Source organism: Orbicella franksi, chromosome 4, assembly GCF_964199315.1.
Source record: "Orbicella franksi chromosome 4, jaOrbFran1.1, whole genome shotgun sequence".
NCBI lineage: Eukaryota > Metazoa > Cnidaria > Anthozoa > Scleractinia > Merulinidae > Orbicella > Orbicella franksi.
Genome location: NC_138148.1, coordinates 3,470,532 through 3,491,387, shown reverse-complemented (window position 1 = coordinate 3,491,387; position 20,856 = coordinate 3,470,532). Strand labels below are relative to the sequence as shown.

At 41.0% G+C, this 20,856-nt stretch overlaps 2 protein-coding genes across 2 annotated transcripts; both read left to right on the top strand.

Annotated features, from left to right (window-relative positions):
- The first annotated feature begins 5 nt into the window (after nucleotides 1–5).
- Nucleotides 6–7,625, top strand: LOC145485982 (uncharacterized). Its single transcript, XM_081464657.1, has 8 exons — nucleotides 6–88; nucleotides 176–232; nucleotides 1,300–1,392; nucleotides 4,042–4,134; nucleotides 4,642–4,670; nucleotides 4,834–4,902; nucleotides 6,538–6,636; nucleotides 6,908–7,625. Exons 1-8 carry the CDS (start codon nucleotides 64–66, stop codon nucleotides 6,956–6,958), a joined length of 516 nt encoding a protein of 171 aa, XP_081320783.1. The 5' UTR covers nucleotides 6–63; the 3' UTR covers nucleotides 6,959–7,625.
- A 2,181-nt stretch (nucleotides 7,626–9,806) lies between these two features.
- On the top strand, nucleotides 9,807–20,808 carry LOC145485973 (uncharacterized). The gene is made up of 14 exons (XM_081464644.1): nucleotides 9,807–10,702; nucleotides 14,219–14,672; nucleotides 14,941–15,006; nucleotides 15,750–15,815; nucleotides 16,278–16,349; nucleotides 16,816–17,031; nucleotides 17,165–17,281; nucleotides 17,710–17,787; nucleotides 18,282–18,380; nucleotides 18,500–18,646; nucleotides 19,111–19,158; nucleotides 19,320–19,394; nucleotides 19,563–19,654; nucleotides 20,300–20,808. Exons 1-14 carry the CDS (start codon nucleotides 10,603–10,605, stop codon nucleotides 20,380–20,382), a joined length of 1,713 nt encoding a protein of 570 aa, XP_081320770.1. The 5' UTR covers nucleotides 9,807–10,602; the 3' UTR covers nucleotides 20,383–20,808.
- Nucleotides 20,809–20,856: the final 48 nt, after the last annotated feature.

Here is a 20,856-nt window from a genome sequence, read left to right as displayed (position 1 = left end):
AGGCTAGGTTACCAAGCCTACGGCAACCGCTGTCCAAGAGCCGCAGACGCAACATCCTTCAAAATGGCGGAAAGAGAGGGTCTTGAAGGTTATGATGCTTTCAGCGTGTTTTTTGGCTTCATTGAATTGATTTGAGGTATTATTCCTAGTAAAATAAACGCTCTTTATCTTATAGAAGAAAGCAGTACAGCAAAAGAAGATCGCGAAGAGAAAGATATCTCACGCAGTCGAGGTATGCTATCTCCAATTCTTATACGCAGCCAAGTGAGCCAAGTTATGTTACGTCCAAACTGTGCCTAAAAGTATAAAGTTCGTATCTGGAGCATTCCAGCTTGAAATACGTTTTCTATAAGTTTGTTAACTTAATGTGGCACGTGACCGTGGGAGAATATTGTTGATAGAATCGGATTGCCCAACAATGTAGGTTCATCACTTTTCGGGCAACCCTTAGGCATTCGACATTTTGAATTTTTGGTTAATTAAAATCCCATCCTCCGGGTCAAAAGAGGTGTTTAATACCCCACCTTTGGGTCATAGTAGGCGTTCAAATGCCCCTAGCTACCCCTGGGACTGTCACCCACTTTCAATCGGGTGATAAGTTGTTATTTAACTGGCAACGAGTTTCTTTGTGTAAAACTGACAACAGTAGTAACAAGTAAGCTTAACCAATGATTTATATTTAACAATTAGACCTGTGGCCCTTTAGGGCGAAGGGTCTAATTGTTTTAGTATCACCCAACTAGTTGGACAGAAAAGGCAGTGATAAAGTTAGCAAATGCAAGTTGAAGAAATATTTGTTTGGGAATAAAACGAAAGAAAGCGCCACGCTCAATTGTGCCAATTTTTGCTACTCACGGACTATAGTAACAGTAGTCCTTTAGTAGCGTAGCCAATTAAAATACAGGATTTGCATTAGTCCTCTAGTTGGGTGAGTCTAAATGGTCTTAGTATAAATCTACTAGTGTTCTATCATGAATGCGGTGCTCTGATTGGCTACGCTACTCACTATCTCTTCTGTTTTAGTGTAAATCTACTGGCGTTCTATCAAGAATGCCGTTCTCTGACTGGCTACGCTACTCACTATCTATTCTGGGATAGATAGTGAGTAGCATGCACTTGTTAACAAAATGAAGGGCGCTTTTTGGTGTTTTCGAAGTGTCTGTTAAGAGGATTTAGATAAAGTCTTGAATGACTAGTAGATTTATACTAAAACAATTAAATTATTCTCTCTCGATTTCTATCCCGGGATAGAAATCTCAACTCATAATCAAATTGTCTAATATATGGATTGTTTCACAGCTAAAAAGAAAAGGAAGAGAAAACACAACAGCCAATCCAGAGAAAATTCTTCTTCATCAAGTTCTTCAAGTAGAAGCAGGTCACCTTTGAGAGGTATTAAAAATGTAATTTTCATCTCACAACAGCAAAACATTTGGAGTTCTTTATGAACACTGATTACCTAGAAAAATACTTACGGAGTGGAGTACGCGGAGTGCAGAGTGTAGAAAATGCAGAGTGTAGAAAATGCAGAGTGTTGAAAATGCAGAGTGTAGAAAATGCGGAGTGTGAAAATGAGGAGTGTGGAAAGTGCAGGGTGTGGAAAATGACGAGTGTGGAAAGTGCGGAGTGTAGAAATTGTGTAGAAAATTTCAATTTCCCATTTCAATTTCCATGTCCATGCTGAGTGTGGAAAATGTGGCATGTGTAAACTCTTGCGAATTGGATATCTTATGGTCGAGGCCGAAGGGAATAAAGTTGAAGTACTCATACTCCATCATTATTGCCAAAGGTTTTGAACAAACACCGATAAATTGCGTAATGTTTGGATGGCTCAAGCTTTTAAGCATTTTTGCTTCCTTAGCAATGTTCCCTAAGTGAGAATCTCCCTCTCCAAAAAATCCCTCGACAACAACAACTTTTCCATTAGGAATGTAATTTCCTTTCATGACTGACCCAAAACTTCCCTTGCCAATCTAGTCTTTATCCTTAACGTCACTTCAGACAAAGTTGGGTAGGCCTTCAAAGTAACCTTTTGAGAGCAATTTAGTCCCAACAAGTGGTATTTTGAAAGCCATGATGACCTTCAATTATGGCAATCCAGCGCTCAGGTACGCGGACATTAATGAGGGCCTAAAAGCATGTGGGAAACAACTACAATGGCTTATTATTTAAAACAATGTAACACAAATTTGAAACCACTACGGATGCGGTGACATGCTCGCAAAAAAATCTTGTCAGCTACCACACAACATCGTGGTCAAGCACGTGGATTGGCGTGTAGTATGCAGGGACGACAACACAGGGGCATTAGTGTACAGCGCAGACCTATTACCGTTCTAACCCTGCGCATCTTAAAATGCAATGATGCATTTAAAGAAAATTAAAGAATATTTAAATTTTCTACACATTTTCCACACTCCGCACTTTCCACACTCCACACTTTCCACACTCCACACTTTCCACACTCCACACTTTCCCCACGCATTTTCTACACTCCGCATTTTCCACACTCTGCATTTTCTACACTCCGCACTCTGCACTTCACATATTCCACCGAACCGGAAATGACTCTCAAATATGTGAACAGTCGGTTCCACTAAGTAAAATCAAATTGCTGTGGTGTTAGTTTTGAATGTTTCACCAATTACACGACAAGAAAAGCTAATGGGATGACCTCCCTGGTTAGTTACATGAACCAGAATTCAAGTTATTGGGGTAAATTTTTATCAAGGGAAACAAAATTCAGTTCAAGTTAGCGGGGAATTCGAATTATTCAAGTTCAAGTTAAACAAGTTAAAATGACTGAAAAGTGCAGTCAAATCCAAGGAAAATGGGACTTAGTGGGGGAGTTCGAGTTATCCGAGTTCGAGTTACCGCGGTTCTATTGTATGTCAAAAAATTGAAGGGCTGTAGCCACGATGAATCATAGTAAAAGGTAAAAATGTTCTCTGGCTAAAAGTATACAAAATACAAGCTTTCAACAGTCTTAACTACAGTCTTAAGGACGGTGCCTACTTTTGTTAGGGCGCACACGTTCTGCGCATCACACAAGGCATGGTTTAAGCGCCATGCGCACGCTGGGTTGACATGACGCAATCAACTACGCTACCAAGTACACGACTAAATTGAAAGCAAAATTTTCCTACTGTGACCAAATCAAGTTTAATGAACCTGTACTTAAACCAGGAACACCAGAACAGCAGCATATCACTAACCACTAACTGTTAACGTCCTCCAGCTGAAAAACTAGCTGTTATCTGTCGAAAATTATACTGAAATCCAACTGTAAACGTGTACCTACAGATGGCGTAGTGCGCACGCAAAACAAGTGCAAGATACACAAATGTTTTACTTACTGGGGAGGTGTCAGGAAAAACTGTAACAGCCACCGTAAAAAGTTTAAAAAGGATCAATAACTTTAAAAAATGTGTGGTTACCCCTATATTTTATGTTATGAAATGGGAGTGGCAAGCCTATTGAGCAGGTGATTAGTTTCTGGTTGTGAGCAAAAGATATTTAGACTGTATTTTAGCTGAAACAGAGGAAGGCTGTCAGACGCTAAAAAGTGCTGTTGCAACGATTTTGTCATTAAAAACATACCAAAAATGGTTTTTATGTTACCATTTACCATGTAGTTTTCAGATCTTTATAAATGTGTTTGCTTTTCTGTATGCAAAGGCGAATTCTAAAGGAAGCTGTGAAGAAATATACTCTCCTTCTATTTTCAGAAAAATGCTGATGTCAGCATTTTTGTTGAGATTCAAGGCTAATTATCTCGAAAAAATGCGTGGCTACCCTCTTTTTTCTTTGTGGATTCCTATAGCCATTGCAAAGATCTACTTTTTCCACAAGGTCCTTATCTGGCGCAAAAACCTTTGTATTTAGTAGGCACCGTCCTTAAAACAGATCTTTCACCCATTCAATGACTGTAGTTAAGACAGTTGAAAGCTTATGTTTTTTATACATGTATACTTTTAGCCAGAGAACGTTATCAAATTTTACCCGTATTGATATGTCAATATGCCATGATTATCGTTCCAGAGAAACGCAAAAAAAGAAGAAAACAATCAAGCAGCAGCTCACCTAGTGATGCTAATGGCAACTCTTCTAGCTCCTCAGAAACAGACTCTTCAGGTAAATCAGGGGTTTTATTAAGGGCCGGGCACCCTGCAAATTAACCAGCTGTGAGGACATCTTTGCCATCTGGTTTGACCATCTTGAGGAAAGTTTCTGTTTTAAAGAACAGTTCAAATAGTTTTGCCTGCTTGTGTAAAGCAGTTGCCCTCCTGTTGAAAAAGTTAATTAAACCCCTGGGTGAAGTATGTTGCCATTGTAGATTAGCCAAACCCTTCCTGGCTTCCCTAAAGAAAAGTGCAGGCAGACAATACTGAGTAGAGTAATTAAGAGACTTATTAAGCACATGGGACACTTCCATGACAAATTTCAGTTCTTTTTATTCATTTAACTGGCACAATGAATAATTTGAATACAAATAGATCTTCTGAAAGTAAGATTAATGCAAGGTTTATAAGCATTTTGAACTAAAAAGAAACTGGCAAAGAAGTTTGTGTCATGTGAAGTTTGCAGTTATGTAGTTTGTTTAAAAAATTATTTCCTCACTAACTTATGTCGACTTTTCAGTGGGCAGAAAGAAAAGGAAGAAGAAAAAGGTATGTTTCTATTGGCAAGTCTCTTTGTACAAATTTCATATTACGCACTCAATGGTGTATGCCATTAGTATGTATACATATCTTCTGGTGTTTCCATAAAACTATGTTCATATAATATAAAATTATATATTTTGTTTTGTTTTAAACAATATTTTCTTTCCAGAAAAAGAAAAGCAAAAAGAGGACAAAGAAGAAAACAGATGAAGCGCCAGGACCCGTTCAACTCTCAAAGGTTTGTAGTCCGAGAAGCAGTAAACGGATGATCGCTTGCCGTGTAGAACTCTGTTGCTTTCAAACAATATATCCAAGTAACGAGCCAGAAAATTCCATACTACTAATACATATTTGGCTTTTAGTTTATTCCGAGAGCAGATGATAGGTGAATGAGTTCAGAATTCCCCATCTTGGCCTCATTCCCAAGATAATCCCTTTCAAGTTATTTCTAGACAACTTCCCGGGGGGGGGGGGAGGGGGGGGGAGGTGAGGGTACAGAAATAGCCAATTCTTTGAAGGGGATTTTGCTCACGTGGACAGCCCAAACGCGTTTACACGCACTTTTCATCCTCCACGGAGACATCCATGCAACGCGCGTTATAATATCATCCGCCGAAGAACTGGACACCATGTGTAAGAATTGACATCAGAAAAGACTTCAGATGGATTTACCATTTGCATGGGTAATTAACTCTTTTGTCCGTCGTCTTCTCTTGTTTATCCAGTCATATTTTAAAACACTTTTCGAGGAAATTAAAAAATATCACGGACCTTCAAAACTAACCTAAAGCCCAGGTAAAACGTTGAACTTCACGAGGCAAACTAAATTGCAATTTGAATTGATCCAAACAGGTAAGGCTTAACCATTGGGTCAAACGTCGAACTTAATTCAAATTTAGATCGACCAACACGTCCTATCAACGTCTAACTTATCATGAACTTAATTCGCTCAGTTTAGTTCGTCCCATGTGAAGTTCGACGTTTGCCCTGGGCCAAAATTTCTGCCTTGAAGACTTCATCAGTGCATAATTAGACTTTTAGCCTTTCTTAACCCCATACATTTAGTTCTTAAGTCGTAAAAGAGGATTTATAAACGAAAGTATATTGAATTTCTAAAGGTGTAGAGATGACCACGGATACACTTTGCTCGGACACCTTAATTGTCTTGTCTGTTTCATCTTCACTGTAGCTCAAGGAGATTTTTCATTCACTGTTGAATTTTGCATTCTTTGTTACGCGTGTTAACCCTTTGAATACCAAACTTTCGCCAAAAAAATGCCGTTTTTAACCGTTTAGTTAGGTTTTTTGGCTGCCATGACGCTAAATAAATCTACGTTTTGCTAAGAAAGCTTTTTTTTTTTACCAAAAGGAGAGATTTTTCGAGGATTACGTACAAAATTGAGCAATATTTCAATTTCGGGCATGCGCATAAGCTAAAATTTGGACTTTTTTTTGCCATTACCCGTTCTAGATTTTGTTTCTTGCTCCTTTCCTCTCTTTTTTTCTCGGCCCTTTAACTCTGGCTACCTTTTGCGTTGCATGTTCTTTCTGGCTGCCGTGAAAAGTTGTATGTTAATTACGCCTAGAAATGGACCTTGATTGATAATAGGCACAGTGGACCATTTTACCACTGTTTTTGCACCAAAACTGAGAACGTTGTTTTTCGATTTGCGACGTCGGAATGTCGTCGATATCTAAACCTGACCATTGTACGGAAAGACCTGGCCTAAGTCTACTATCTGCTTATCAAGAATATCTGATGACAGTTAAATTGATGACGTCACAAGTGGTGCAAATAGCACGACCATAAATTACGCGTATATGCGTGATTGATATTCAAATGGTTAATCGTGTTGCAATTCTAATTTTGCAGTTCATGAAAGAGCGAAGACAAAAAGAAGAAGCCCATAGAAGCGCAGTGTCTGGCAAGAAGATCAAACTCAAAATAAAAAAGTCAAGCAAGGACAAGGAGGTTAATATTAATCTTTTGTATTTTTTCAACAACGTCGTCGATCTGTTGGGAATTTCTGTTCACATTCTACAGCTATACACTAAGGGGAGAAGGGGTGGGGACGGAACCACCCGTCCCCCTCATGAAATATCAGTGAGCGTAGAAAGGTTGCTAAGTATCGTTGCTATCTTGTGATTAGAGAATAAACAGGAGACCCTTCAAGTGCAGATTTGCCAGTAGTTGAAAACGAGCAAGGCTAAATTTTGAACCTTTTTTCGTTTTTGTCTTTCAGCGTGAAAAGAACCGCAAAGAATTGCTTCATTTCTTGAATCAGACTTTATAGAACGGAATTTCATTGAACATTTTAATTCTGAGCGGTGAATTGGAACAACTCAACAGCAGCATTACTGGTCAAGAAAAGTTCAAGCAAGTTTAAAATGAAATCGCTTCCACGAAGTCTACAGTAGGCAATGTCATCACAGTTTCCAGAAAGCTATGCCAGGAAGAAAACGGACTTCGGGTGAAATGACTACTTTTTATCCTATTCAGTAAAACCACTTCTCCAGTTTGAAAAGCACTAAAAGGTCGCATAAACGAGAACGAGAGAGTCGAAGAGAGTTGCGGAGAGAAGATTGATGAATCAGCTTTTTCACGACCCTCGTCACTTGGATCAGCTCGGAGACACACGAGCGGAGAACAAACGTACGAGAGTCACTTGACTTCTGCCAAACGATCGAAAACTCTCGCGTCGTTTTTCATCAAATTTTGAGCAAGTTAATTTCGATAAGAGCACGTCAAATCGGATCACAGTTCCGTTGCTAGCTAAATGAAAACGAGCATTTGAACTAGTATTTTCAATTCTCACCTCTTCTAGGCCGGCATCAGGTACAGTAGCTAACCCTGATTCATTTTTTCTGAATCTGTTAAAAACTTTGCTTACTGAATAACCTAAAATTACTATGATTTAATTTCCCTTACATTGTCAGGCAAACAGGCAACGAGAATAAAGAAAATCTTCAACTACAGTTGAACTGTAACGGTGTTAAGTATGGTGCACATTAACTCTCTTATCTGGGAGGCGCTGTGGCCTCATGGTTACTACGCTTATCCCCGGATCGTGCGGTCTGGGTTCGAGCCCTGGCCGGGGACATTGCGTTGTGTTCTTGGGTAAGAAACTTTGCTCTCACAGTGCTTCTCTCTATCCGAGTGTTTCAATAATTATTGGGTACCAGCGAACTTTATACTGGGGGTAACCCACTGATACACTAGTATCCCATCCAGGCGGGCATAGAAATACTCCTAGTCGCTTCATCCTACAGAAGGCGGGATAGGCTCTGGCCTGATGGGCCACTTGGCTCATATGCAAACTTTACCTTCCTACATTAACTCTCTCTTGAGCGCAAATGAACCATTTTTTTCGCAGATTAATAATAGTTTGTTAACTGCGAACTCTCTCGCTTAAACACCGGGAGCTACGTTGTAAACCCAAACACGGTATCTAGCGTAATTAAGAAAAAGTCGTTATTTTAACCTGTTGTATTTATTGAAAGTTTTCACATAGGACTCTCAATTGTAGCTTTGCTTATTAAACACTTTAGCACGAGCGACACCGTAGAGAGCCATGCAGTTTGTAAAAGGCCCTGCTGTAAAACGAGAAAATAGAACTAGCATTGATTTTTTTTTTCCAAAATTGTTTCTTTGGTGCGCAAACGAGAGAATATTTGAATCGGAACCAAAAGTTTTCTTTATCATTGTTTTTTGGTTTCAAAACTGCGACGGAGAAATTTGAAAACGCAGCTTTATTTCTACGGTTTGGCTTAGCGTCCACACCAGCCCGTCACGAAAACAGAGCTTTTCGAAAACGCTCTTCAAACTGGAGGAATTTGAAAACGCAGGCTTTGCGTTTTATAAGTGTGGACGGAAAACATTTTGAAAACGAAGCTTTTCGAAAACGATTGCTTCATGATAATCATGTGACTTCAATTCCCTGCCCGAGTTTTCCTCATACACAATTTAAATACAAAACGATTGTTGCGTTTTCAAATTTCTCCGGCGTAGTGTGGACGAGACCTGAGATTCGTTTCCGCAAGTTAGAAAATTAAGTTTGGTGTGCGCGCATCTGGCTAACACAACTCAGCAGCTGAAACTCTGTTTTGGCAGTGTGCCTTTCAGCGCTTTCTTGTTTGCGGCGGTCGTAACACTGGCAAACTGTACATTGTACTTGACTGAATTGAATCCTGACAAAGTAACGTGCATACCCGCGTATCAGAAAACAGAATTAACTTTTTCTTCGTTCGACAAACACCTGCATTCAATACTAAAGCCCCCTCCACACTACGCCGGAGCAATTTCAAAACGGAAGTTTAACTTTGAAAATGCATGAAATGTTTCCGTCCACACTACGCCGGGGGAATTTAAAAACGCAACAATCGCCCGTCATTTTGGATTTGTGTATGAGGAAAAACTTGGACAGGGAAAGCACTTGATCATCGTGACGCCATCGTTTTCGAAAAGCTCCTCAGTTTCAAATCAAATATTTTCCGTGCACACGAAAACGAAAAACGGGCGTTTTCAGATTCCTCCGGTTTGAAAAGCGTTTTCGAAAAGCCCGTTTTCGTGTCGGATTAGTGTGGACGGTACGCCTAACCGTAGAAATAAAGCTGCGTTTTCAAATTTCTCCGGTGTAGTGTGGGACGGGGCCTAATACTACAATACTGCACTGTCATGAATTTATGCTTCTTTATATGTGAACTTTAAAATTGTCAGCTGTGGTTTTGTGTTCTCCGTTCTTCCCTTGGGCGCTAAGAGAGAACAGTATATCTATTTTCTTTCCAACTGGTGCTACTGAAGGTTTCTCTTCAAAGTTGGTAAATATTTCAAAGTTTTAATCTCTTGAGAATGTGAGATTGCAAAATCTCTGAAGCGTACGACAACTCTAAAATGTCATTGTAGCTATACGGTTTCAATGCTTTTATATGTTTTTCTTCTCCATTCAGCCCGTTCTAAACTCCCCGTTATTTTGCGCTCAATATCTTAAGCGAAGCATGGCTGAGTTACTTGAAACCTTGTTTTGTGTATAACTGCCCGCTTTCGCAAACATTTTGATCCCAGATTTTGAAATGAAAAAAATCACGTTGCGTGACCCGAGACGCTCTGATGGTTATCCGATACACACTTGACAACATTAAATCGTGTAATTACTTGCCATGTCTTTTTAAGTATGATTAGAATGATAAACAATGATGTTGGAAAGCGTTCGATTCGCTCCATTCACTCGCTCAGAGATAAACACAAATTACCTCCGTCCGGTTTGCGTGGCTTAATTCAACCCACAGAATAAACTCGAGCGGTGGAGCTTCGAACTGCGGTTTTGCGGTAGATCGGACGTTTTACAATCTTCAAGTTTTGCAAGGTGGTGTGGGGTAAACAATCGCTTTTCATTGATGATTCAATATTTACACGGCGAAAGACTGAAGACACTTTGTTTTTGTCCTAGCGGGAGCTGCATATTGTCAGTATGATCCTACAAAGAATGGTCGTGAAATTAATTTGACCTCATCGCGCTTGGCTATTGTGTTCGGTGAAGCTGTTTGTGACTATAAACAACTCAGCTTGCAAGCTAAGTTGAAACCGGCCATGTGAAGGAATTTCTTCTTACATTATACAGGGACAGATACAACGTTAGCGTCAAAGCTGAATTTCCGCTTTGCTAAAACTCAAAGCTTGTACTTCATTACAAGTCCACTCCGCTGCGAATTGTCTTTGATTACAAGACCTTACAAGGGCCAGACTGCCTGCTCCGTTGGTAGTTTAGAGCCTTAATATTTTCTTTCTAAACGCATGGAACAAAACTTCCGTTTCTGTGGACATTTACCATTTCAATACCAAGGAACTGAAAACCAGGCGTAACATCTGGTGAAAGTCTTCTAGCAAATGCGTTGGCGTATGACAGACTTTGCAGCGCATAAATTTCGCATGGTGTGAACGATGCAAAAATCGTTTAAGCTCGTATATCTTTCATGGCTTATCGTCGTGACTTTAACGGTTCCTTTGGTCAAAGCAAGGCCTAGAAATGCCAGACAAGTAGGTGAGTGCTGTTTTAAATATTATTTTTCCTGTTATGTATTCAATAACAAGCTTTTCAAATTTTAAAACATCGCGCAGTATGACAACTCGCTTCGAGTTCACTATTTCCCCACCCCCTTCGAAATTATGTGGTATTTTTACGGATTAAACTCAAGGAGAACTTTTAATTATCTGCATGGAAAAGCGACAAAATGAGCGTTTTGAGCAAAGCCATTTTGACCTCGGCCTGTTGTGGTACGAGCTGAAATGATTCCCGACATCTTCGTCATCGTAATTCAGTCACTGCATCAGTGATTGCTGAAGTTTTATAATTCCGTCTGCCCGCGGATTGGATTGATTTATTTAATCCCATTAATTCGTCGCAAAAATTATATTTAGCCTGTATTTGGCTAAATTATTACACGGAAACAATGGCACAGATACATAAAACGAAGACTTCAAATTAATTTTATTCCAAATAGTTCAGAGACATCAAAACCGTCGCGGTTTACTATTTTCCGGTGTAAGGTCAACAATTTTTTTGCCTGTTTATAAATGTGTCGCTGCTGATGGACGTTTTCCCTTATTTGCTACTCTTACTATCAGGTACAGGGATTTAGTTTTGCAGGAATAACTTAACTTGTGTCGACAGGTCTGGAAAATAATGTATTCGCAAACAGACAGGGGGAAAAAAGCCTTTAATCCGATGTTGTTGCGTTATAGATGTTTTGTAAATATTTAGCTTGCTTAACTTTTTAGGACCAAAGAAAACATCACTTTGACAATTTTTCCTAATATATTTGCTAGTCACTGTGCCAAATCATTTCTTTCACGCAGTGATCCTCTAATTTGTTTGAGTTGTGTATTTTCATGATGTGCGACGTACAGGTTGCTTTATTTATTAATTTTTTTTTTCGTTGTAGGTTTATTTTGTCAAAAGTTTCAGATATAAGCGTCAATTTTATCAAGATGTGTTTTAACGCCACTGTAATTCTGGCTGTATTTTCTTTTTTCAGTCGTCGGTTTTCTATATATTGAAGTTTCAAGAAAACAAAAGCCGAACAATATTTGCTTTGAGCAAACATGTCTAGCGGAAGATGTCCAGCATATAAAATGAATTCGTTTTAGTATTAGCTTCCGCAATATTATGACAGCATATGCGCATGTTTTGAACTTTGCAGCTGTTTACTACGAGCTAAATTCTCCTTACTATGTGCACATACTGATCCTATAATCCTCCTTGGGAGATAAAAACTTTTAGTCGGCTGTCAATCTCGTAACCTGCTTATTTGAATTGTTATAAGGCCATTAAAATACTCTACGAGACATCTTTTCGTCTTTCCTTCATAGAGCGAAATAAAGAGAGGATTTGCTAGGAGTTTTATAAACTGACAGAGGGGAAAAAGAAAACCAAATGTCGGGACATTCAGTTTTTGGCTTTGTTTTTGAAAGCAGCTGTACATGTTCTTTTATTTAATATGGGATGTGGTGACCGAAAATTAGGCTTTCGTGGTATGTGCATTGAAAAACAACCACGTGGTGATAAACTCGATCCCCCGTACTCAATGCATGTTCCTTAGCTTCGTGGGTCCTCGTGCGCGCGAGAACACGATTACTCTGTTTGTCACGACAGGGTTACGTACGGATGGTCTCGCAACGTTCTCAAAGTGTCTTCCTCCCCCTGTTTCTCTTTGTAGCCAGTAAAACATTTTCAAAACAAAGTTCTCTGACTTACTTTTAATTAACGCTGGAACAGAGGTAGCGGCAAAGCGAACCGAATGTACGGGAGGGACGCAAGCACCTTCTACATGCAATGACAAGTGACGGTGTTCTTCAGACAATGAACCTCAGTTCTCTCAACCCAGCTCATCTAAAACCTTTAACCATTACTTAAGGCCGCTAGTTAAAAGTAAAACTAGGTTCTAGTGATAACTCTAAGAAGCCAATGATAACGTATACTAGATGTGATATCTGAACAGCAAAACGTTAACCTTGAGTAATTTAGGAATCGTTTGTAAGGTACAAACTGTGGGAGCGTTCAGTTCAAGCGAGTGAGAAAGGAGGATATTGTTGAGAACTTATATTAATTAATTACTCATTACTTTTGCCGTGAAGGAAAATAAAAATCAATTAAACTAAACTAAAATATAAAACATGACACAGTCACTATTTTTTGTTTCGTTCAATTCTTCAAATTCTTTTTGGGGTTATTGCTTTGCCTAAAACGCTGTTCGAGGAACAGCTTTTGATGACTGCCGATTACATCAGTACAGTTGCCCAGTTCTGCCAATCAGGCAGTCAGGCAGTCAGGCGGTCAGGCGGTCAGGCGGTCAGGCGGTCAGGCGGTCAGGCGGTCAGGCGGTCAGGCGGTCAGGCGGTCAGGCGGTCAGGCGGTCAGGCGGTCAGGCGGTCAGGCGGTCAGGCGGTCAGGCGGTCAGGCGGTCAGGCGGTCAGGCGGTCAGGCGGTCAGGCGGTCAGGCGGTCAGGCGGTCAGGCGGTCAGGCGGTCAGGCGGTCAGGCGGTCAGGCGGTCAGGCGGTCAGGCGGTCAGGCGGTCAGGCGGTCAGGCGGTCAGGCGGTCAGGCGGTCAGGCGGTCAGGCGGTCAGGCGGTCAGGCGGTCAGGCGGTCAGGCGGTCAGGCGGTCAGGCGGTCAGGCGGTCAGGCGGTCAGGCGGTCAGGCGGTCAGGCGGTCAGGCGGTCAGGCGGTCAGGCGGTCAGGCGGTCAGGCGGTCAGGCGGTCAGGCGGTCAGGCGGTCAGGCGGTCAGGCGGTCAGGCAGTCAGGATGTCAGGCGGGCAGACGGGCAGACGGGCAGACGAGCAGTCGGGCAGTCGGGCAGTCGGGCCGTCGGGCCGTCGGGCCGTCGGATCGTCGGTTCGTCGGGCCGTCGGGCGGTCAGGCGGTCAGGCAGTCAGGCAAACAGGCAAGCATGCAAACAAGTAGTCAGTCATCCAGCCAGTCGGTTATTCGGCCAGTCAGTTCTTCGGTGTCTCGGTCGGTAGTTCAGTCAATTGCCAACCCACGAAAAGGTTACATCAGGCTTGCTTCTTCCGTAAGTTCGCTCGCTAGTTAGGGAAACGTTCGACATCGTTAATACAAATTTTAACAGACTGTGTATGCCCATGTCGGCGTACCACCTGTCAGGATCTCTTATATCTTCTTGCAAAAACAAAGAACGACTCGTTGACCATGAAGGTATCTTTACAATCCCTAATTTCCCTGGACTTGATGCCGCAAATCTTCCTGTGAAGAGATGCTTTCTACTCCACAAAATATGAATCTTTCTTATATGGACACGAGTTTTTTTTTCCTGGAGAAACACCACTCGTAAAATTCTTACGAATCTACATCCGGGACGGCGTTAAAAACAAATAATTTCAACATCAATTTTACTTACTCGCCCTTAAAATATTGTGAAACTCTCGAAAGTAAGCGGATAAACCTTTCGGCAGATCAAAGTGATGTGAGAAGGACTAACGAAGGACTAACGCTAGACTACAGCCTTCAAATTAACTTTTAAAACCCGTTTCAATTTTCAGGAACCACTCGTCCGGGATTCGGGGATGGACTATCTGTCAATAAAACAATTGCCACAACGATAAGTAATATTACAAATGCTCCCACACAACCAGGCCCACTGTCGAAGGATTTTAACATTTCGGGTTATAGCATCCGTCTATCGACACTTGCAAGTGAGGCGCAGGTTAACACGACGACACTGAATGGCAGTATGATCTTACCATCGGGAAAGGTTTCGACACCCGCGGCTCCATCTCTGTTTCCCAGGACATTGGCAGTGACTTCAATTGGAAGAGGCAATGCTTGGACAACAACTGCTCATGTTGTGATTGCTGTAGAGACCCCAGAGGTCGAAGAGAAAGTTCCTGATATCATAATCCTTGGGCCGTCCATACCCGTTGTCCTTATATTTGTTCTTGTTGTTGCTGGCATAGCTTGGTGGAATTACAAGTTTAACTCAGAAGAGCTCAACAGGTAGGCCATAATTGCTTCACGTCAAACATTTGAAGGAAATGTTCACTGTCAACCGCTGATGAACGGAATAGATAGTAAACCAGGAAAAAAAAGCCGTCAATCGATAAACTTAACCACACATAAGCTTAACTGTGACCGTTATTATTGTTTTATTTGAGCCTGTTCTCAGCCTTCGGTTTGTTAGAGGGAGATGATTATACTAATTATACTGTATTAATACTACATTATACTATATTAATACTACATTTACTCTTTCTTTTACCCATAGATATGAATCTTACGCAAAGAATAGCGCAGCTAAAAAGCGACAGAAGAAAACAATGAAAAACATCAGGTAATACAACGGCCGGGCACAAAGTAGCCGATAGTATATATGGGTAAAGCGCTTCTAAGCCCGTCCTTACTTATATGTAAGATCGTTCTAGTCAGGAGGCGCAAGGGGGATTTACGAGAAATCGCGACGAAAAGACATAAACAAGAACCAAAACCCTGGTCGACGTCATGTCCAATATAGGACGGATAACACTTGTGTTTGTGGATATATATATATATATATATATATATATATATATATATATATATATATATATATATATATATATAGATACTTTACACAGACGAATTACGTTTCTTGCCATTAAGTTCGTCACTGCCACAACAGTTCTACCACTAATAAGGCTTTCAACAAATTGCTCGGCAACTTTTTAGCAACTTCTAGTATTTCAAGCAACTTTTGTCGTTTCGTTTTTGTAAATGTGTTATTTTGCAAGCACAACTCCGGAAAATGTGACGGCAAAAGGTCAAATTAATTGGGCGGTGAAATAGTCTAGATATGAAAAAAGTAATTTTTCTGTCAGCCTCAACGCAGGCATACTCGACCATTCTCTGAAAAAAGGAATCCGAGTTCTCCAGATATGAGATAAGAATTTATTACTCAGAAAAATAGCAAAGCGTCGTGTGCGTATTAGATTCAGAAAGTTGCAAAAGGTCTAAGCAATAGACAAACAGAAGATCATACCAAGTTTAGTGGAAGAAAAGGCTTCGGTTCATACTAACGCGTTTTATTTTTTCACTCAGCAAAGGGAATCTCTACAATGAAATGACGAAGACCTGGAGAGGCCAGTCGTATAATACAGCTGCAGGGTAAGTTAAAAGCTCATTTACGGCAGCTGCAACAAGAACAGAAATAACGTCAAGACCGCGCGAATTCTGGGTTTTACATTGGTGGTATCTTGTCTGTCAAACCATTTCCATCCTCGTGAGACAATGCGCCACTTATATACCCCATCACACAAACCTGTTAAATATGTTTACATAGTAACTATGATGTTTATAAGTGGTTTAACTAAACAAGGTTAAAATTTAGTTGTTCATACCATACACACCCCACAACTTAACAAGGCAAAAACATGTTTGAATAAAATATGCTAGCAAAATGGTTTAAAATTTGCCTTCTCAAAATGATTGCAAAGGGTAATCGACAAATTGGAAAAACCTAGACTTGACTTAGTTAAACTAGTTTAGTTGGTGTGAATGGGGTATTATAAGATTATTCGCATGTCTTTGCGTGTATCCACAACATGCTGATATTTTCTTTCTTATCAGTACCTCTAGTCCGATGGCTGGAAGATATAGGAAAATCTCTTTCGCTGGGAGACTGCTGGAGTTAGCTGAAGGGTAAGCCAAATAATTACCGTAGAAGTAGAAAATGACCGAGTCATGTTCCCATATCTTGGTTTAACCAATGCTGGGAATTTAAAAGAGAACTGAAAATTCCTTATGTAAGCTGAAAATTCCTTGTGTAAGCCCTTTTCCATGGCTCATGTTTACACGAAATTTCGCCAACCTTACGCCCGTGTTTGAATATCATTCACTCACATATCGTCTGCCCCTGCTGAGGCAGAAGACCACAACTATCTTGTAGACGCAGAGGGATTTTCATTGAGATGGGCCTGTTACACCGTGAGAGCCCATTGCACTGATAAAACTGCATGATCCTGGCAATATGATTATGTTAGAGCCATCGAATTATAATTCACAAGCGATGGAAAAAGCATTGGAAATCCACTTTTTGCGATACCTTATGAAGTTAAACACATATGGAAAAAATCTTTTGAATAATTGCTTTGACCTTTTGTTTCAGAGTACGTACGCCCAGGCCCTCTCGTCCGCCTTCGGAGGAGACTATGCCTCTAAACAAACCTTCAACCGGAACTGGCGATTTCTTATCACCAGGCGACGCTGCCACTGGTGGAGGCTCTCGACCCAGATCTCGACCCAGTTCTCGACCCAGTTCTCGACCGGCCTCGCTGTTGTTGAGGGATGCCTTGATTACAATGTTTGGTGGAACGGAAGAGGAGTAAGAAATAACGACTATTGAACCCCACCCCCCCCCCTCCCTCTTACGAAATAGTTTTGCCTAGCAATGGCCGGGCAGTGCAAAACGAAAGCATGTCTAAATTTTAATTTCACTATTTGTTCCTGCTTGACAGTGAGACGAACACTCAGGGGTCAGGATCTCTATCTAAAAGAGGTTCCAAGCGTGTTTCATTCCTCGACGAGGAAGCTGGTCAACCACTGGTACAGCAAGAGTCCGGTTCACCTGAACAGTAAGTGATTCTCACTGATTTAAACGCCGAGTTGGAAATGGAGAGTAATTTCTTCCTTTTTTATTAAATTGTCGCAGGTGTTTTGTGGACGACTCCAGCGACGGTACAAATAATTACTGATCAGTCTGGACGAAGATATGATCTAATTAGCCAGTCATGCAAATTCTAAACCAAAAGTCGAGCCTACGTGGCTACTGGCTCAGTGTAGAGTTTATGTCACAATTTTTAACCAATGCAATGTTCAGATTACCTGGGTAAATTACAATGGATACAATGTATCCATATTTTCGCCACTGCTGGCTCTGAGAACGTTTGGCTCTTTCATAAACGGTAGCGCTTCCCCCCTCTGTTCTCTTGAGTCTCGTCACCTAAATAACCACTCAGATGGATCTTTGCACAAGCTGATAAGCACTTGCGATATCTTTCAGAACTCAAGAAAAGAAGGACGAATCAGTGGAAGAGAGAAAATCAAACGAAGAACCTGCCGCTCATGTGAAACCTTCAAGGTAACTGGTGACTAACTACGACTTCTGTGTACTATCCATATCCTCACAAGTGAGGAAATGGATGACGCCATTTCCCGCTTTTCAGTGTTGCTTTGCAAACAGTCACTGAAAGTGGCGATAGATAGATTAGTCCATTTAATATAAAGAAAATTACACGTTCACTTGGCTAAACAAAATTTACTTATTCGCTGCGCTCGTTAGTAAAATATTGTTTTTACCACTCGAAAATAAAGTTCATATCTTCGCGCCGCCTTGTGATATCCCCTAAGTATAGAATCTAATGAAGAATATTGGGTAATTGTTTTATTTTGCAATGTACAGCTCACTGCTGCGTCTATTTCGTGATGCACATCAGCTTTTCTCCGAAAATTCGACGAGGGATTTCTTCGTCAGCCAACTATCCTATCCTACCTTGCACGGACTACTATAATTTCGGAGCCCCGTATCACTGGACAAAAAGCTCTGTATTTATTTGTGAACGTATTTTCTTGCAGGCCGTTACAGATCCCAGCGATTCTCGTCAGGCAACCGAGTGAAGATTTCGATCATGGAGGCGAGTCCCCTGCTAGAGCTTCAGGGGACGAAGAACTTAAGTATGTCATTTGTTATCAACATTTATATGCCAACTACCGGGCTTCTCCCTAGTCGAAGCTATCTATTCCATAATCTAACCCTGAATCTTGCCACATTTCTTTCTGTACACTTCTTACAGCCCCCGTGAAAAAGAGGACACGATCTCTGAAGAGGATTCGCCGAGTCGGGAGGCTGCGCTACCAGATCAAGATGCAGATGACGAAAAGGAAGATGATGATGATGATGATGATGATGAAGAAGATAGGTCATCCTTGAACGACTTTGGGTGAGTCGAGTGCATTGATTATTACCTCTTAACAAAACTTAAAGTTGGCAAGAGTATAACAGTTCACCGCGCTTAGCAAACGGCGTACTTTGTACCAAAGTATTGTGAGTGCTGTTTTGCCTGTGATCAGATGACAAAAATATAGCCAACAATTTTTGCCAAACGTCTCATCGATTATCTCCAGAACAAACTCATTTTAAGTGATGGGGAGCCCACTGAGCACCTTGTCCACCGTCAATACTGGTATTTTGATCGCTTCAGCATCCCTCCCCGGCGGGGACGCAGGACATGCGGAGTGGTGGGGGATGGGTGGAGACGAACAGATCTCCAGTGTGTGAAGTTCGTGTAGCCTTCGTAAATTGTTCATAGACCACTTTCTTCTTCGAATGTACAGTTCATAAGCCATTTAAAAATTTTGTTGCACTTTATAGCTGTCTATTTATTTCATTTTTTTTTTCTAACAGTGCGAGGTACCCAGACTCTTCATTAGAAGATATCCCTGATAGAAGCCTGTAAGTTTGCGTTGAAATAAACTCCATTGCAATGACCAACTGTTCGATTTGTCGCATTGGTGCGCAACTTCCTTGTTCGTATTGTCACCTTAAGCTTGTAATGTATTATTTTGTGGACGAAGACTTACATATGGCTGCTGTCGTTTTATTTTTATTCACAGAATATTCCCCGATCTCGAGGACTTCCTTCTCAACTTAGATAAAGATTCTCCCCTTGAAGAACCGCTGTACAGTTGGTAGGTACCATGGGCGCCTTGTCTGTGGGGACCCTGTTACGCGCCAATCACGTAACCACCAAAATTACCACAACACACAGCATTTCCTCACATAGCATTATTCATGTAACGGCATCTATCAAATTTATGACAAGTACTTCTCGTTGATGCCTTTCTTTTGTCTTTCAGTGCTAGTCACGTGAGAGATATTTTGAGGAAAAGTTACGGTGACGAAGGTCCAAGCGGCTTGGGTCCGGAAACTGTGCTGACTGTGCCAGAAGGTAAGAAACAGGGTCAACAGCACTGAATTGATGCTAAGGCTTAAAGTGTCCGCTCCGTTTCAACTGTATTCTAGTCGGGTTGAATGTGATTAATTAAAGGCCCCGAAAACTCGCTGAAACTGTTTTAAAACAATCTCCTTTGGTTAGTGTGCTTATGGAAGGTCCAGCTCTTTTTTACCAGTGGTAAACACAAGCTGGACCTTCCATATGCACATATGGGGTCTGAGGCCCCATACAAACAAATATACTATTACACGACCTCTTAAGGTCTTCAGATGTACGTGCGCGCTTGCTTTAAGAAATTAAGTCATCTATTGGGAAACTAAGTTAACTTCTTAGAGAAAGTTTTAGCAAACGAGCTTGACGCGAGACCCCATGATCGATGTGCGAAAGATGTGCGCACAAGCAAACGGAGGTAGTGTACTGGAAATGTGCCCACTGCATGAATAACAGCAAATATGATCTGACGTTCCTTCCCGCATGGTGTTTTACAACCTTGTCGAACCAAGTAACACCAGCGAAATTTCCGTGGCTTAGTTTATCTCGATGCGACTTAAATGACGATTTATATAATCAACAAAAATTTCAGAGTTTCATCTAGAATGGAATCTAGGAAACTCTCTTTTTTTCTTTCTGATCCTGTAGAATTCCGGGGGATGATACGTAGCTCTCCCCAGTCTCCAGGCGGAGCTGCCAAGGGAACAGATCAAGTTGATGACGTGGATTAGATGTCAATTTCAAGGTCACAAGAGTTGATACGGAAACTTTTCTCCGGTGCGGGAAAATGATATGGAAATCTCGAGACACCATGGAGGCAGATTTTACGATCATTTAAGTACTTGAGATGGAAATTTGACTGCTCCAGTTGTAACTTGACAAAAGACATCCTCCCGCCATATTTTACAGAACTGAAGGTGACCACTTTTGCCGGGAGCCAACTACTGAACTCAGTATTTTAAGGGGGTACTGACCATTGCAGGATCACTGCGTAAACTTTTGATACTCTTATTCTTGTTTGCTTGTTTGCTTTTTTATCGAAAGTAAGTTGATTCAAAATTGTTAACTAAGTTGCTTAGTTTTATCTAGTTTTGACTGAACCATGTGAAAAGTTCTTAGATTTGTAACCTCATAGAAATAAATACGGATATATATGACTTTCGGTGTGTGTACGTGGTTATCGAACGCCCCGCCGATTAAACAAA

What these genes read in the sequence shown, in the direction of transcription:
- LOC145485973 (XM_081464644.1), top strand. Translation starts at nt 10,603, where the DNA reads ATGCAAAAATCGTTTAAGCTCGTATATCTTTCATGGCTTATCGTCGTG. An exon ending in AACTCAGAAGAGCTCAACAG is followed by an intron (nt 14,673 to 14,940) that starts GTAGGCCATAAT and finishes TTTTACCCATAG; the next exon opens with ATATGAATCTTACGCAAAGA. An exon ending in CTGCTGGAGTTAGCTGAAGG is followed by an intron (nt 16,350 to 16,815) that starts GTAAGCCAAATA and finishes CTTTTGTTTCAG; the next exon opens with AGTACGTACGCCCAGGCCCT.
- LOC145485982 (XM_081464657.1), top strand. Translation starts at nt 64, where the DNA reads ATGGCGGAAAGAGAGGGTCTTGAAG. An exon ending in AGATATCTCACGCAGTCGAG is followed by an intron (nt 233 to 1,299) that starts GTATGCTATCTC and finishes ATTGTTTCACAG; the next exon opens with CTAAAAAGAAAAGGAAGAGA. An exon ending in AAGCAGGTCACCTTTGAGAG is followed by an intron (nt 1,393 to 4,041) that starts GTATTAAAAATG and finishes TTATCGTTCCAG; the next exon opens with AGAAACGCAAAAAAAGAAGA.